General features: G+C 31.0%; 1 protein-coding gene across 1 annotated transcript in view; it reads right to left on the reverse strand.

The window, feature by feature from the left end:
* Positions 1-2,824: 2,824 nt before the first annotated feature.
* LOC111709576 (FMRFamide receptor) overlaps positions 2,825-19,143 on the reverse strand; it is a 31,058-nt gene continuing 14,739 nt past the window's right edge. The window contains exons 6-15 of the mRNA XM_023483308.1: positions 17,280-17,371; positions 16,638-16,767; positions 15,617-15,685; positions 12,983-13,078; positions 11,089-11,202; positions 9,403-9,442; positions 8,476-8,530; positions 7,665-7,727; positions 4,823-4,868; positions 2,825-3,779 (exon numbers count right to left, since the gene is read on the reverse strand). Of these exons, the coding sequence (XP_023339076.1) occupies positions 3,714-3,779; positions 4,823-4,868; positions 7,665-7,727; positions 8,476-8,530; positions 9,403-9,442; positions 11,089-11,202; positions 12,983-13,078; positions 15,617-15,685; positions 16,638-16,767; positions 17,280-17,371 (771 nt within the window). The 3' untranslated portion in view covers positions 2,825-3,713. The remainder of the gene's footprint in view (positions 3,780-4,822; positions 4,869-7,664; positions 7,728-8,475; positions 8,531-9,402; positions 9,443-11,088; positions 11,203-12,982; positions 13,079-15,616; positions 15,686-16,637; positions 16,768-17,279; positions 17,372-19,143) is intronic.

Genomic DNA, 19,143 nt, shown 5'->3' on the forward strand with positions numbered 1-19,143 from the left:
CTGACAGATTTACACATGAAAATTTTGAAAACTCAACTCTGATTTATATATTTTTATTTTTAAAGTGCTTTAAAGATAATTTCCGAGATTTTAAATGTAAACATATAATAGTTTTTACAAAATTGACAATCTCTGGCTTGGTAGAGATAAAACCATCTAGGTTTTCTTTTTTTTTAAACCAAGTCTAGCTAAACCTCGAGTTTGCACAAAAGATACAACCATTGAAAATATTCAATTCCTTTGTTTCAATCCTGGTACCAAAGGAAGAAATTGAAATGCTTTGCTTATTAGTTTATTTGTGAAGAGTTTTATGTTTACTGTTTAGTGATTCAAGTGATAAAGTAGTTTTTTTAACTTTAAAGAATTTAGGACTTTAGTTTTAAAGCATGAACATAAATTTGTAAAAAAATCCAACATTTCAAACCCATATTTTGTAGGTAAACGTTTAGTTTTATTAAACTTTACAATATTTTTAATTATATGTGAGAAAAACAAAACCTAAAAGCTATCTTTTTCAATTGTTTATTCGCACGTATTTCTCCAAGGGTTAACATTTTGTATCGTTTAAGGAAAGCAAACGTCTAGAAATAAGTTATTTTATAAATTGTAAAACTTCTCAAATTTTTATAGAACCTTTTTAAAGTTCAAAAACCTTAATATTCTAAAAAGAACCAAAAAGAATCACTCTGAAACGTCAAAGATTTATCTGAACGACCTGAAAACTTTAGAATGAGATATCCTTAATCCTGATTACTTAATCTGAGTATCCAATGGGCATACTTTTGATTTTCTTCTTAACGCGTCTTTTCTTGGATATAGTAGAGAAAAATAAAAAACCGGTTTTTCTAAATTAAAGCGTTCCTCCCATTTCTGTATATAATCTTAAATAGAAAATTTCAAATTTATCGGCTCCATATACGCGACTCTGATTGGTTGAATTTTATACACTTTTCAGGATACAAGAACAAGATTAGGTTAATCTCGATATTAAGAAAGAGAGAGGATCACGCATTAATCTCGATATCCACCATTCTAAAGTTTTCAGCTCTGAAGCACGTACATATAGTTTTCCTGACTCGGAACAATATTTATTTTTTCTAGAATTAATTTCTCACTCAATATATTTTCTTATTGATATAAGATCTGATAACTTAATATCAAATGTTATCGTAATCTAAATAGAAATAATTAAAAGTTATAATACACATAGACATTTATTTTTACCAAAAAAATAACTATTATCTTTCATTTAGATGCAAAAATATTTTCTTTTTTATACTGACATTGATAAAGATATGGTTGAAATGATCAAATTCACATTTTTTAAATAAGAGACTACGCCTTCATAGACTTAACAAAGTAATTAAACACTGGCCACAAACTGTAATCTTCTAAAATGTCTTTAATCTTTGCAAACTGAAGGTGTTAACCTTAAATATGTCAAACATTAATTTTAAATATCAAAGGTGTGCGACAGCAACGATATGAGGATTAAAAATGTTGCAATTAATTAGTATCTTAGGTAGAAATATAGGAATAAGATTCTCAAAATTGGCCATAAACTTGAAAATTGGATTTAAAATTAATCTCCGATGTTAGCAGAGTCTTATTGTTGTGTATGCTCAGTTGTTAGCAGAGTCTTAACGTTGTGTATGCTCAGATGTTAGCAGAGTCTTAACGTTGTGTATGCTCAGATGTTAGCAGAGTCTTATTGTTGTGTATGCTCAGTTGTTAGCAGAGTCTTAACGTTGTGTATGCTCAGATGCAAGCAGAGTCTTAACATTGTGTATTCTGAGATGCCATTCGAATCTTAATATTGTTTATAATCTGATGTTAGCAGAGTCTTAATATTGTGTATTCTGAGATGCTATCAGAATCTTAATATTGTGTATTCTAAGATGCTAGTAGAATTTTTTAATTGTGTATGCTTGGATGGTAGCAGAGTTTTATAATTGTGTATGCTTGGATGGTAGCAGAGTCTTATTGTTGTGTATGCTCAGATGCAAGCAGAGTCTTATTTTGTGTATGCTCAGATGCAAGCAGAGTCTTATTTTTGTGTATGCTCAGATGCAAGCAGAGTCTTATTGTTGTGTATGCTCAGATGCAAGCAGAGTCTTATTGTTGTGTATGCTCAGATGCAAGCAGAGTCTTATTGTTGTGTATGCTCAGATGTTAGCAGAGTCTTAATATTGTGTATGCTCAGATGTTAGCAGAGTCTTAATATTGTGTATGCTTAGATGTTAGCAGAGTCATAATATTGCGTATGCTCAGATGTAAGCAGAGTCAAAATATTGCGTATGCTCATATGTTAGCAGAGTCTTAATATTGTGTATTCTGTGATGCTATTAGAATCTTAATATTGTGTATACTCTGATGTTAGCAGAGACTTAATATTGTGTATTTTGAGATACTATTCGAATCTTAATATTGTGTATTCTAAGATGCTAGCTGAATATTTGTATTCTAAGATGGATAATTAGGATAATTAGAAGTGAGTTTTCCGACTTTTCATTTCTTGTCTGTTTTACAGTGTACATACAGTTTGCATACAGGTTGTCCCACGTAACATGACAGTTGGTGAATAGTTTAAAAGTCTTCTTCCATAATATATCAAGTTGTTTGTTGCCAAAGAGAATAATAATGAATATTTTATGGCATCCATATTACAGTAAAATTAATTTCTAAGTTAAATATATTTTTAAAACTAAATATACTGCAAAAAGTCTTTAATATCTAATACCGCATATGGAAGAAGACATTCAAAACTATTCACCAACTATCATGTTTCGTGGGACACCCTGTATATACAAAGCAAAAAATAATTTATCAAAAAATCAGAATGGAGACATTTAGTTAAATATTAAACTAAAATATAAAGCTTTTTTATTCAAAAAAATGACTTTGTTCGAACGATTTCTTATGAAATATTTTTTCAAAAATCAGTCTATCTTTAATACTGTAACATCACATTTAAGCTTAAACCTCCTTTCACAATGTATTTACTAATCCAAAGTATTTTCCTCCTATTTCTATGTAAGTGCTTGGTAGAACTACAGAAGGGCGTCGATTTGAGGCATTCACATTTTTTAGGCTTTTTAAAGGCTTCACATTGCACATCCTATTTCAAAATTGCATGATAGACAAGTTTGGTTTTATTGTACAAAGCAAAATATTTCCTCTGATTAAACGGTTGAAAATCGTTTTCCGTTTCCGTTTCCGTTTTGAAAAATCATTTTGGGCAATATCTTTGATTAGTGTAAATTTTTGCTTTGTGTAAAAAAAACTTGTCTACAATGCCATTTTAAAATAGAATTTGCATCTCGGATACTTGTAAAGCCTTTAAAAAGCCTAAAAACTTTGAATGTTTGAAAACCCGCCTCAAATCGATGCCCATCAGTCGGAGAGCTTCCTTAGAAAAAGGTTTTAAATTGTTTACAAAAAAATTTTATTAATGAAATTTGATCTTTATCACTGTCAAGAGAGGATCCAAATAAAAATAAGTTTAAAAATCTAGTTTAAAGATTGCTTGAATTACAATGTAAATGCATAAACCTAAATGATTGTTCAAAAAGTTTTAATGAATAGTTAGTTCAAAATTTTCTTAATGAAATTACAGCAAACTGAACTTTTTTTTACATTCACGTACGTCACAGGTTTTATAGAGCTATCTCTAAACACCTTGAATAATTAAACACTGACTGACATGCTGGTCTCTAGCCTAAGGGATCTCCTGCTGCTCTGAAGGCAAGGTCCGAGGGGGGCCGAGGAATCACTTGAAGCTGAAAAAAGATCAAATTTAACATGAAAGGAACTGATTACTCATATTATACTCTTTACTAAAATATCTTCATGATATAGGACTAGATTTAACGAATAGTAATTGCACAGGATGTTTTTTAAATGTTAACTTTCAAATGCTAATAACATTTTTTAAGAGTTTTAAGTTTTCTTCTGAAAAGCTAATGAAAGATCAGATTGGCACTTTTGATAATTTATTATTAAAATCCGCAAAATATAGTAAGAGATATCTGCAAATTTATTTAAATCAAAACATACATTTTTGACAGAGGCCGGAGTCAATCAGAGAAAATCTAAAACAATCCCTAAGCTGAAGATGATTGTTGAGAAATATGCATTCCTGAATCCAAGAGATACCCTGCTTTGTGTCGCTGACAATTTCAAAGACAGGTAAAAATTTGCTACCAAGAAGATGGCGGGCATTTCGAATAATAATTGAAAAAATCTTGTACTTATGTTTCAATAAGTTATCAAAAGTGTCAATCTCATCTTTCATTAGCATTTTAGTGAATTTAAATATCTTTTAACATGGTAAAGTATTTAGCGTTTAAAAACTGACATTTAAAAAACATCTTGTAGGGTTATACTGCGTAGACAAAGTTGGCCCACTTTAACTTTTACCGGCGCAGAAGAGAAGTGGTTTTAACATTTGTACTCAGTTCATTTACTACCCCATATTCATTAAATATAGTTCAATCGCTATTCATTACATTATGCAGGGGTATGTATTTTTAATAATCTGGTTTGGAAAAATTTTGAAAGATAACTTTATTCATACTTTTCATTTATTTTCCACAATTCAGCAAATTAAACCAAACCCTCATATTTTTGCATCCGCGCAAACATACCTAACTTCTCGATGAAGTTGGATNATAATCGAGCAATGTCTCCCCCGGCCAACAGTCTCAAAAAAGTATGCCATCTGAAATTTTCTTGGATGATCCGTAGAAACGTGATAATTTGCAATGCGCATGCTGTACTGTGTGTGTGCATAAAGTAAAGAATAATAAATATTTTTCTTTACCGCAATGTTGGATCTCATTAGCGGAGAGGATGTGTTTCTTTGTCTCCTAGAATAAATAGGATTAAAAGGAAAAGTAATTTAATTATTTATCTAATTCCAGGTTATTCAAATATTAGGCTAATAAAAAAATAAAATTTTAAATAATCAAATCAAATCAAATCAGTTATTAGGCCACAAGTTAACATACATATATATTAATTAAGTGATACAATTGTAAATGTGGCCGGGGAGCTTCAAGATAGCTCAGACTGTTTACACAATAGCTCCCCGGGTCCAGTTTATAATTAGATTCAAACAATGGCGGAGTGAAGTGGTGGAGGCGGTTGGAGAACAGTTGGCGGAGAAAATAGAGTCAATTTAATCAGTCAGAAATACAAAAAGTTTTAGGCTCAATGATATAAAAGATTGTTCTTCAAGAAATATTATGAATACATTAGGATAAGAGATCAAAAATAAGCTATATATTTCTTCAGACACGGATACATATATATGATACTCAATATGTGTATAAAAAAATATGAATAAGAAAATTTCTTTACTGATGGGTTTCCTTTTAAAAGAGGAGTATTTCAAGGTGACCCGCTTAGTCCCATCATATTTCTGATGGTTTTCAATTCAATGATTGAATTTCTACAGAGTAAGAATGATTGTGGATTTAATCTGAATGGAGAGAAAATTATTACTCTGCCCTATGCTGACGATTTTTGCCTGATAACAACAGATCTGAGAAAACATCAAAAAAATTTAAAATAAATAAAATCCAAGATTGAAAGTATGGGAATGAGATTAAAACCAGCAAATGTAGATCATTTTCCATCAGATCAGGTATACCTTGCAGAATAAACTTTACTATTGGTGAAACTGAAATTCCAAATATATTTCAAAAAGAGCAGAAATTCCTTGGCACACTTATTATTCCTATGAGTAAACTTAGTAAGGATTTGATTACATCAAGAGCGAATTTGAAACAAAACTGAAAAATATAAATGCACTTCTTATTCAGAAATGCCTGAATGGGATGACCAAGCTTCCTAGCATCAATACTCCAAAAAAAATGATAACAACTGTCAGTGAAAAAATATCTTTTGAAAATGAAACTTTCTGGAGAGAACATACAGAAACATCTTGAAAAATCTTATATGATCTGGAAATCTTACATGTTCAATCTAAAGAAAGGTACACTGAAATTTCTACTCAATTCCTGTTTGGACACCCTGCCAACAAAAAGTAACCTTCTACAATGGGGAAAATCTGCATCAGATCTCTGTAAACTATGTTTACAGGCAGGCGCTAAATTGCAAGGTATAGAAGACAAGAAACTACAAACCATATTTCGAATGGCTGCAAGGTTGCACTACACCAAAAAAGATATACTTGGAGGCACAACAATCTTATTAAATATATCACTGATTTAATTGATATCGACCGATTTTTGATGTATACCGACATCCCGTCCCATATCCTTCAAGAAGGAGGTGCTGTTCCCCCCAACTTCCAATTGTGTCCGCACAGAAACCAGATCTAGTAATTATCGATAGAATGGAGGAAAAGATGGATATTTTTGAGCTTACTGTCCCGTTGGAAACGAATATAAAAAATGTCAACACTCAAAAGATGAACAAGTATGAAAATTTTATCACAGATATAACAACAAGGGATGTGTCTGTTCATCCTTTTGAAATCGGCTCAAGAGGATATATCTCGCCATCAAATAAAGCAAATCTAAAGAAACTGCATAAGTTCTGCAAACCCAGTTTCAAAGCAATGTGCGAAAATCTATCAAGCCTTGCAGTGCTGTCATCATACAACATTTTTAGAAAACGAAATAGGCTAGACTGGGACCAAGAAACTCCATTTCTGAAAACCACCTTTAAATAACTAAACTATACTTAAGATAAAAGTCTTGTATGGCAATTTGGCAAACCCTGTCAATCATAAAATGCGATATGCAGAGAAAAGAGTATTAATATTAAACTGTAAACTTTTATATTGTTAGATGTAATTTTGCTTTAGGCAAATGATGAATATATAGTAAACTTGTTCCATGTAAGAGTGAGAACAAAAAATTGGATTTTTATATTAAAAATAAATTGCAATTTTTATTGCTACATAAATTTTTTTCCATCTAGTGTATCTTAGCTTGAATAAAACCCTAAAAGTTTAAACCCACTTTGAACATTTTAGAGCTTAATATTGGATGCCTTCAACAAAAAATCATGATAATAATCAACAATATTAACTTTAGTCTTATGTTTATTGGCTTCGTACATAATACAGGGTTACCCACAATGGATGAGACTGTAAAGACGACCGAAAACTCTTAAAATATGACGACCCCAAGGTTAAATCAAATATTCGGCCTTAAATATAGTAATCTAATAGCTTATATGATGATTTGGCAAAGAAAGAAACAAGTTTACAACTTTAGGGAACTTGAATATAAGGAAACAAACCATATACATTTTGTACAATCGTCTCTGAAGTCTCATCCTTTCTGGGTAACCCTGTTTATTAAAACTAATAGCAATGTGAGAAAACATATATAAACGTGTTAATTTAATAAAGAATTAGCTCATACCATTAATAACAATTCTTATTCTTAAATGATAAATATATACAAAAGATTTTTAAACTTAAATATGAAATCAAAGGCTAAAAAACTTGTAGATTTGAGTTCAATAATCTATTTAAAACTGTAAAATAAAAATTGATTAAAATTGACAACCTGAAAGCTATCGAGCAGTCAAAATGTTTAGAATAGAGACAAATTAAAGAGATTTTAGACGTACTTTCAAGTGACACTCCAAAAAAGATGTACAAATTAATAAAAAAAAAACTTTACCTTAGAGTAAATATGTCAAAGATACTGTTTCCACTGGAGCAGGCATAAATCAGAAAATTTACACTAAAATTAATAAAAATATAGAATAAATAGACTATTTATGGCAAGGGAGGATACATTTTAATCACTTGTCAGAAATTCGTTTGCGTATTGCTTACTAATTTGTTTAATACTAATATATGAAAATAGGGAATTTGTGACCTTATGCAGTCAATCTCACTTATATTTTTATTTTTAATTCAAGGTAAATTAATAGTCCTGAAATAGAAAGGACAGCAATTGATATAATAACTCGTTTTTCCGCGGCATTTGATCTTATATATATGTTGAGAATACGACATTGTATAGAACTCTTGCTATGTATTCATATATCTGGGATTCACTGTAGCTCTTCTGGTTTTGAGAAATAATGAGAAAAGCAAAGGAATTGAGTCTTCTTTGGAACAAATACAAATTTTCTAATCCCTTTACTTTTACAACCCGATTATGGAAACCGTTGATATTTCAAATTTAGATTATGTAATCATAGAATTCACAATTAAAAAATCTAAGTTCTACGAGGTTATGTTGCGAAGATTAAGGAATAAGAAAATTAGTATTTGTGACAAAGACTCAATTCTTATATCCGGTGACTTTTTTGCTTCTCTCAAATTTCAATAAAGGAGTTATGATTGAAAACGTCGTACAATTTACTTTAGTTTAACGTGACTAGGGAAAAAACCGATATTTTTTATTTTTTTTATTTTCAATTTTCATTTTAAAAAGGTTATAAATATATGTAAGACAATCTAGAAACGTTATGAAAATAAACCTGCAGTTGACAATGATGAGAAGATGCGCTAACTCCACCACGTGGGGAATATATTCTAAATTCATTAATTACATTTTTTTAAATTTCGAACTGTGTTTAGTGTTCACCTGAGATATGAACTTCTGAAAGAAGACTATATGTTTATAAACCTCTAGGACTAGCATGTGAATATTTAAAATTCCCCCTCGAGAGCACGATTTTAAAAATATCATTAAAACTTTGCTATGTAAATTAGATTGATCTAAAAGAACCGTTTGATTAAAAATTCTCTGATAATTATTAGGAAATTTGTTTTGTTTAGTTTTTGGAACTTTTCTACCTAACTAAAAATTATCATTATATGGTAAGCGGACTGAATCACGGGCAGCCGTAGTACATTTTAATTTCCGAGCTGGGTCCACTTTTCCGGTCCCATTTTGTACTGTATATCTCCCGGACATTGGGTAAATGAAGCAGACACTTAATAGGACTGGCCGTTGCAACAAGGTTGATGCGGTCAGACTTTAGGTTGAATTTACCTTTAATGAAGGGTCAGAGGTGCGCGGAATACTCGCACAAACTCTAATTTTACTATTTATATCCTTTTCAATCCGATGCGGTGTAAACCTTTGATATTTTAAACTTAATCTTACAGAATTTGTTGTTTGAAATATGCAAGGTCTACCACATCAGGTTGCAAAATGTGGATAGCAAAGACATTGAGTTTTTTGCCACAAACTCAATCTTTCTAATCCTTGTATCTTTGCAACCTGATGATGTAAACCTCTGATTATTTGGTCTAAGGTCTACGACATTGGGTAAGAAAGATAAAGGGATTAGAAAATTAGATTTCAGGAGACGATAAAATAGTGAACAACTTATTTTTTGGGAAATCAAAAATTTTAATTTAGGGAGAAATATATTTTTTTAATTGAAAATAATGCTTACCTGGGTTTCCAGAAATTATTTCGCAAACACTCGGAACAAACTGAAATATTTATTTTGTTACTTTTTCCATTTTAAAAAGGGAAATTGTCTACCATTTTCTTGCTCATCTTTGCTGCAGATATTAATTCAAGATTTGCTTTTTTAGGAAAGCTGCGACCGCAAGTTGTCAATTTCAAAACAAAACAGTAAAGATCTTTTAATGTTCTTAGATTCTAATTGCAGCGCAAAGGTACAGATCTTCCCTCACACCACGATGGTACTAGCTTGGGAACCCAGCGTTGCCCAGGGTAGTCAAAGTTAGTCCCACCATTTACCCGCGCATTGTCGTAAATTACGATTTATCTATTTTTCCCGAAAAATTCGACCCACTCATTTTAGAATCTCAAACCTAGCTAAGAACATTCCCGTGTTCCTACAGACAGAGTTCCTCTATAAAAATTTTAGGCAAATTGGTCTAGGGGTTCATGAGTTATGATCGGACAAAGAAACTAACAGATAGACAAACAGAGATTACAACTTTATAAATATATAGATAATAGTGTAACTTAGCTACCTTTGATATGACAAACTATGAATTCTCTAGATATAATATTAAAAGTTTGAAATACCGAGGGTTTACTTCCCCAGGCTGAAAAGGTTCTTTTAAAGGGACCGTACGCGTGACCCTTCATGCAAAGCTGGTAATGTCTGATTCACAACTGTACCCATGAAACCTTTATTTAACCAATAATGTGGACAATATTGTCGTTTTACTGGGTTTAAAAGTATTTCATTCTGTTAAAACCTAAATGTTTTCCTGTAGTAGAAATGCGCAATTTCATTTTGAAGAGGAAACACGGTTGAAAATAATCAGTATTCAAAATTGTAAACATTGATTAATAATATTTATAGTTTATACTTGATCAGACAAAACTTCTAAGGGCAACGTTGTGAATCAGGCATTGCCATTTTTGCCATGTAGCCGTACTTGAAACTACGCTTAAAGTCCCAAAAAACATGGGAATTCAGTGACGAATTCGATATCGTCTTTGTTAAGAATTAGCATTGTAATACCTAATTTCAATAGCCATAATATTATTATGTCTGCTAGAGTTTATTTTATGAAAACTGTAAGTGGCTGTAAAGATATGTCTATAATGTCTAGCTGTTATACTAAGTACACCCGTATGCAGTCCAAACATAAACAAACAAATTGTAAACATAGCAGACAAAAATCTTACAGATTACAGCTTTCTCAATAGGTATCATTACACTACAGGGTGTCCCAATAAACATGGGAATTCAGTGACGAATTCGATATCTTCTTTGTTATGAATTAGTATTGTAATACCTAATTTCAAAAATCATAATATTATTATGTCTGCTAGAGTTTATTTTATGAAAGCGGTAAATGGCTGTAAAGATGTGTCTATACTAAGTACAACCGTATGCAGTCAAAACATAAACAAACAAAATGTGAACATAGCAGACGAAACTCTTACAGATTACAACTTTCTCAGTAGGTATCACTATACTAAATCAAAAACTTATTAAAAAAGGCAATATCGAATTCGTCACTGAATTCCCATGTTTATTGGGACACCCTGTAAATAAAAGAATTATCTATAAAGACAATATCGAATTCGTCACTGAATTCCCATGTTTATTGGGACACCCTGTATATTTGATAAAACATGTATTACTTACTTTCAGTGTGTGACAGAGAAGAAAAATGATAACGATGAGAATGGAAACCCGAGCCATCCTAACCTCACGTTTTCGCAGAATATTTTCACCTGTTCTTCGGATTGGTACATTTACCTAAATTATGTATATAATCAGGGATATATATTCTCAGGATTACCCTTACAACCCCCTCCAAGATAAAATAAATGTTGTGGTGAGAGGAACTGAGTTTTTACCACAAACTCCGATTTTCTAATCCCTATATATCATGTGTCACGTTGTTAACACACAAAAAATGAATAAATGTTATACATATATGTTAAATATATTCAATTAATACTTTTTATAATCTTTTAATTAATTCTAAATGAATGTTTTTTAATTTGTTCTGAATAAAGGGTAAGTGGTTTAATCAAATATTCTGGATACTTCAAATAAATAAATAGAGTATACGGAGGATATTTTAAATGTTAAATGTAGGTAGCACATATCTTTATATATATATATATATATATATATATATATATATATTGTATATAAATTAGTAATCTCTATTTTTCAGTGTTTGTCTGTACGTCTGTTCTGTTTGTTTTGCATATGTCCGATCATCTTTCTCCGGAAGGAAGGGAACAGTCAAAAGGCGGGTGTGTGTTTAAAAAATCAGAGATGGTTAATAACTTTTTTATTAATTAAGCTGCAGGGTTATTTATAATAAAACAACAAGACATTCTTATATATGTATGTTGCCTGTAGCTGGCGAAACGGCTGGACCGATTGGGCTGAATTTTTTTTTTGGACATTTTTTTTTTCTTCAAAATTTCTTTTTCAAATTTTTTTTCCAGGGGCAACGCCGGGCCCTTCGGCTAGTTGTTAATATTTGTCAAAAGTAAAAATAATTATTTTTTGAACATTTTTCCAACGTACTTTTTAAAAACTTTATAAAACCCTCTCTTGTACCCTAACCATCATAGTTAGAGGTCTAATTGTTTTCATGAGCAGGCCTTGAAAAGTTTGACTACGGACATGTATCACACTCCCCTATCTCAACTCTAAGGGAAAAAACATAGGGGGGGAAGGATAAAAAATTATTCAAAATTAATAAAACCTTGAAAGTTAAATAAAAGAAAAGAATAAACCGATGAGCACTATTTGTGAAATGCAAAGAACGTTTAGCTCTGTAAGATTGATAGGGGGGAAATTGTGACAAGAGTTTTAAGAAAATTTCAGCTTGTGGTTGTACTTTCATACTTAAAAACTCTAAAAGGGTTTTAATATATATTTTTTTGTTAATGTAGTTTTATAATACTTCATTGTTCGAAAATTCTAGCAAAAACCTGTCAAGTTTACATAAATTGTTCATATTCTATGAACTTTTAAACACATAACATTATTTATTTAAATCTATACGAAAAGATCTAATTAATACCCATAAAGTTCGTATATTTTTGTCAAGTTTTAGGTTAAGTGAAATAAATTATTCAACATCTTTTTTAAATCTTTATCAGTGTTTCGTAAAGATTCATGCATTTAAATTTTAAACTTATTTTTTTAATGAGTTTTTGCCACAAACTCTTATTTCTTTTCTTAACAACCAGATAGACCTAAGAAATTTAAAACTATGAAGTCTGGTTGGACCAAAAAGTCCAAATTTGGAATATCAAGGTTTGAGTTTGTGGCAAAAACTCGGCTTTCTTTACCAAAATGTGAATTGATATAACATTTTTTTTAGCATGAATGGGGGGGGGGGGTTCATGAAAATATTGAAATAAATTTTGAAATTTTAAATGAACAATTTACTGGATGGATATAGTTTAATTTTGAATGTTTGCCAACAGATTTAAACATATTTTACAGCTTTCTATTTTGTTTAAGTTGATTAACCATTAATCCATGTTTAAAAATTTAAAAATGTCACCTCTGAAAGTTTCTTGTAGATGATCCTGTTTAACCAAAGTAGAACACAGAAGGGTAGAATGTTGATGAATATTAAGTGAAGCCACAGTACGTAAACCTTACATAAAACATTATTAAAACAAAAATTTTACTCACAGGCGTATACGGGGGGGGGCGGGAGGAAAGCATATAAGAGTGAAAACTATGATTTCCAGGATATTCGACACGTTTTCTGCTAACCCTAAATATATTAAATTTTCTCTGAAAAAAAAATACTTTTCTGTTCATGCAATTGCCTATCTATAAAAAATTCTCCTCTGTCTGTACAATTACCTGTCAATGAAAAATCTGCTCTTTCTATGAAATGTTCTGTCTATGAAATGTTCTGTCTATGAAATGTTCTGTCTATGAAATGTTCTGTCTATGAAATGTCCTGTCTATGAAATGTCCTGTCTATGAAATGTTCTGTCTATGAAATGTTCTGTCTATGAAATGTTCTGTCTATGAAATGTTCTGTCTATGAATTTGTTATCTATGAAATGTCCATCTATGAAATGTCCATCTATGAAATGTCCATCTATGAAATGTCCATCTATGAAATGTCCATCTATGAAATGTCTTTCTATTAAACGTCCGGCCCAACACCCTTAATGGTAAATAACTTGTTTGCCCATTATTCCCGGTAACTCACAGTTTCACGGTCACACAGCACGTTTCTTATCTATAAGATGCAAGGCGGGGTAATTTATATTTTCTGATCTGCAGTAGCTTTTTTGAACAAAGAATTAATTGTGTTGGAGATTTAAAGCTTAATCAGAGTGAATTCCTTATTGTGGGGTTTCCGGTTTCCCCATCATTTCCATTCAAATTTCCGGCTTCATCATTTTAACCATTTAGGGCTTTATCAGACTCACTTTAAATGTACATTCATGATCATTACATGATCTCATTTCTATACTCATTTTCTAGTCCGCGATTACTACAATTTTGAGATATATAGACTGAGATCTAAGCTGCCATAAAGGCTAATTTAACGCTCAAGCTTAGGGATCTAAGTTGCAACTAAATTTTCCACGGAGTTTGATTTACGGGAATAAGATTGTGCGTATATTTGGCGGATTTTTATGGTTAAAATCGGCGGATTCTTGGGATTGATTAGAATAAGACTCAACATTGAGACTTATTCTCCATTAAAACCAACCAATGTCGGTTATATTTTCATTGGGCCTAACTTCGTAAGTCGAGCCGAATATCTTGCAGCTGTCAATCAAGTGACACAAGCTGTCGTCAAAGTTGGGTCTAAGATCGAGGCCTTAAACCTGGGTTTAAGGAATTACGACTTGAGCCGAAACTTGTAAATCTTGGGCTCTGAACAGGAAACTTTAGACAGGATATCCGTTTGAAATCCAGTAAGCAAAACCGGATATCATTAATGGAAGTGAAACATTTTTTTAGATACTATCATAACAAATTTCATTGAGAAATATCACTGCATTTATTTACTTGATTTGTACATGGTGTTTTTTTTTCAAATTCAAATCTACACAAATGTTTGTCCCCCAAAAGTAAACTTAAGTAAAGAGCTTAATTAAATTTCTACCAATTTTTTAATAATTTTAAAATAATATGAAATGAACTAAAGATTTCTTTGCAAGAGTTAAACTTCTTATGGTATATAATGGTAGACATATTAGGCGAATAAGTCTGAAAGTAGAAAGAAAATTGGAAATGTTTTGCAGTTATGTTTTCTTATCATATTAAAATAATATTTATTCTTAACCATGTATTATGTAATACGCATATAAAAAATATTATTTTCTGGTTTTGCCACAAAAACAGAAAAATATTATGATTTTTCTGGATAGTTTCTGAAAAAATATAGACCAAAAGTATGAATCTTTTTCTTTAGCTTTAAAGTGACATGAACACTGTCAGCAAGTGACCCTCAGGCAAAGATGCGAACGCCCGATTCAAGATATCAATGTTTACAAATTAGAGAACTGATTATTTTTAATTGTGGTTTCACTAGAAAACTGACTTGCGATTACTACTGCAGAAAAAAAACATATAGGAATTATCAAAACTAGACTCTTTTAATCTAGAAAAACGAAAATATCTTTCACTTGTTTCAGATAAATGTGTCAAGTGTACCTTTGTGAATCGGGCACTGCTATCACTTGAAATTAGGCGTACCGCGTAATATCCCTTTTTACATCTTTTCAACATTTGAAATCAATAACCTTGCAATTTGCATCCTTTATATTTCCCCGCTAAAAGCATGCTACATTGTTCCATTAGGATTTTAATATAAAATTACCATGATAAATGCTTCATTGGATTTAAAGTTTCATTGTATACACCTGGCCTTTAATATAAAACTAGCTCAAGTGCCTGGCGTTGCCCGTGGAATTTTAGAAACATTTAAAAATTTGAATTTTGAAAAGAAAAATTCCGAAATTTGAGACGAAAAAATTCCGAATTTTAAAACAAAAAAAATCTGAATTTTGAAACAAAAAATTCCGAATTTTGACAAATAATATTAAAATGTTTATTAGCCTATGTTACCCCCAGGGTACTCATGGTCGAGCTATTTGGTCGGCCATAGCTGACATGTAGACAAATATATATGAGCAAAGATCTTTATTATATAGATTACCGTGATATATGCTTCATTTGATCTAAAGTTAGCCCACCGGAACTCAAGTTCTTGATTCTCTTTGGGTAACTAAATAATTAATATTCAAATAATTTGTGCTCTTGTTTTTTTTTCTGGGGCAAACTTTTTGCGTTAATAAATATTTTTCCTGTTTCATGGTTTAAATATTTTTTATTCCACTCTAAAGTATACACGTACCAGTAACCCTTCATTGTTCACAAAAAGAGGGAGAGAGCCAGAGAAGGTAAATCTTACGAGACATCACATTTATGCCCAAGAATAAGATAGGCAAATTTTTTAGTTAGTATTAGAAATTCCGAACATCTTTATTCTTCTAACTAGCTCTTTAATTAAAGAAGTTGTAATTAAAATGATATTATATTACAATATTACTTGCAATTTACTTTCTGGACGTGATAATAAGATATAAGTCAAGTTTGCATGAAATTGCAATTAACTATTTAAGTAAACAATTTCTCATGTTTCTCATGCAAATTCCTGGGTTTAATTTAAGTTTAAAATTTATGAATGGCTGATTCATCTGCTATCACATGCATCTAGCAGATTAGCTGAAATTGAATTTGTATTTTTTTCCTAAAGCAAGTTAAAGATTTCTTATAGAAATCCGCGACCTTCATCACTTTTTAATATGAATTTATAGTTGAGTTTGAAATCAAACTGTTTTGGAATTCAAAAGTTTCCAACTCCTGCCACTTAAAGGGACTGTTAAGGTAAAATGAAAGGGGGTATAGACGAAAACCTAGTTTTAGGAGTTGATAACGACCAATTATAGGTCTATCCGATGTCTCTGTCTCGAGAAATTAAATAAAACTGTGTCCGAGTTCTACGAAAGCTCTAATATACGTGACATAGTATCAATTGAATCAAATTTTAAACATATGATATTCAGCAAATACGGGACGAATCTGAAAATTACGATAACCCAGTGGTGTCTAGAAATTTTAGGCATGCTCCTAGTTCTTTTTACCTTAACAGTCCCTTTAATATATCTATTTGAGACCTGGAACTTGGATGATAAGTGAGGTAGTTCCCTGCGCTCCTCTGTGTGCAGCATGAAGTAGTTTGGTAAGGTAAAGAGGATTGAGAATATAATACTTGGAACAGACAAGTAGACAGAGGTACGGGTAGGTCTACAACATTAGGTTTTAGTTAAAGAAATATTACTGTTAGATATAGTTGAAATTCATATGACAAAAATTGTAAAAAAATCTTTTTGTGTAAAATCTTCAACAGATGAGTCTGATCTTATTAAAGGAAATGTTGTTGTAAATTCAAGTGACCCTCCATTTAAAGAAGGACATACCCGATTCACAATGTTAGACTTTAAAACGCTCATCTGATCGAAAATATTAAAGATATCCTCGTTTTTCAAGCTTAAAATGTGCTTAATTCCAACAAGATTCTTCATTGTTTCTGTAGCAATAACTTTTCTGGAGGAACCACAATTCAAAGTTAAAACACAATATCATACAAAGCTTGTGAAGGTCCCGTTGAATTGAAAATACTCCTCTAAATATGAAGGGTCACTTGAAATTGTGTCCACAATCTCTTTAATGCTTTTCTGCCTAATATTGTCATTTATCCATTTGGACCCCATATGGCGGGGACAAAAACTAAAATACTTAATTTATTAATTAGTTACCTGCTCGTAATAGATAGTAGAGGATATACTATTGATATATATCGTTCTAGGGTCAGGGAGATAGTTAGATACACAGACATAACCATAGTTGTCTAGATAATTAGATAGTTAAATAAACAGACATCACCATAGTTGTCTAGATAGTTAGATAGTTAGATAAACAGACATCACCATAGTTGTCTAGATATTTAGATAGTTAGATAAACAGACATCACCATAGTTGTCTAGATAATTAGATAGTTAGATACACAGACATCACCATAGTTGTCTAGATAATTAGATAATTAGATAAACAGACATCACCATAGTTGTCTAGATAATTAGATAGTTAGATACACAGACATCACCATAGTTGTCTAGATAATTAGATAATTAGATAAACAGACATCACCATAGTTGTCTAGATATTTAGATAGTTAGATAAACAGACATCACCATAGTTGTCTAGATAATTAGATAGTTAGATACACAGACATAACCATAGTTGTCTAGATAGTTAGATAGTTAGATAAACAGACATAACCATAGTTGTCTAAATAATTAGATAGTTAGATACACAGACATCACCATAGTTGTCTAGATAATTAGATAGTTAGATAAACAGACATAACGATAGTTGTCTAAATAATTAGATAGTTAGATAAACAGACATCACCATAGTTGTCTAGATAATTAGATAGTTAGATACACAGACATCACCATAGTTGTCTAGATAGATAGATAGTTAGATACACAGACATAACCATAGGTGTCTAGATAATTAGATAGTTAGATACACAGACATAACCATAGCTGTCTAGATAGATAGATAGTTAGATACACAGACATAACCATAGTTGTCTAGATAAATAGTTAGATACACAGACATAACCACAGTTGTCTAGATAGTTAGATACACAGACATAACCACAGTTGTCTAGATAGTTAGATACAAAGACATAGCCACAGTTATCTAGATAGTTAGAAAGTTAGATAAACAGACATAACTATGGTTGTCTAGATAGATAGCTAGATACACAGACATAACCACAGTTGTCTAGATAATTAGATACACAGACATAGCCATAGTTGTCTAGATAGATAGTTAGATACACAGACATAACCATAGTTGTCTAGATAGTTATATACACAGACATAACCATAGTTGTCTAGATAGATAGTTAGATGCATAGACATAATCATAGGTGTCTAGATAGTTAGACAACTACACACCTTCCTTGCAATTAAAATAACAAAAATAATTTCTTAACAATTCAAAAATATTCCTTCTACCCTCTCTACTATAACTTACTCTTCCTTTTAAAACAATTTTGTTACGAAAAATAAAAACTCTAAACTGTGAAGAAACTGTTGTTTTTTCTCACATAAATTTAAATTAAAGTAGATAAGTGTTTTTTGTCTTTATTATGAGAAAATAATTACCATACCCTTTCCACTCAAATGCATTCCCGAAATTGCAGAACTGACTTTTTAGTTTAAAGATACAATCTTTTTTTCAAAGTCTTGTTAGAATTTCTAGCAATGGAGCCCAATCAAACTGTGGAATATAAAGTTAAAATTAAGGTATTTTATGTGTATTTTATGTTGTTATTGTTTTGCCAGTTATAGCTTGATAAATCTAATTTTATTTATTATTTTAGTTAGTGCGAAATAAAACTACTTTGTTTAGGTATTGTGTTGACCAAGGTACTAATGCAAGGAAAGTTAATTGCGGTTCTCTCTCTCTCTGGGCGGTATTTGTAAACAAAAATAGATGCATCAGTGTTCGTCTAGTATCCGAGGAAGATAAAATCATTTAATTTTGATAATTGTGATAATTCACATAATAGCTTCCTATGACCAGAATATTTCATAGATTATTTTT

Source organism: Eurytemora carolleeae, unplaced genomic scaffold (genome assembly GCF_000591075.1).
Source record: "Eurytemora carolleeae unplaced genomic scaffold, Eaff_2.0 scaffold862, whole genome shotgun sequence".
Classification (NCBI taxonomy): Eukaryota; Metazoa; Arthropoda; class Copepoda; order Calanoida; family Temoridae; genus Eurytemora; species Eurytemora carolleeae.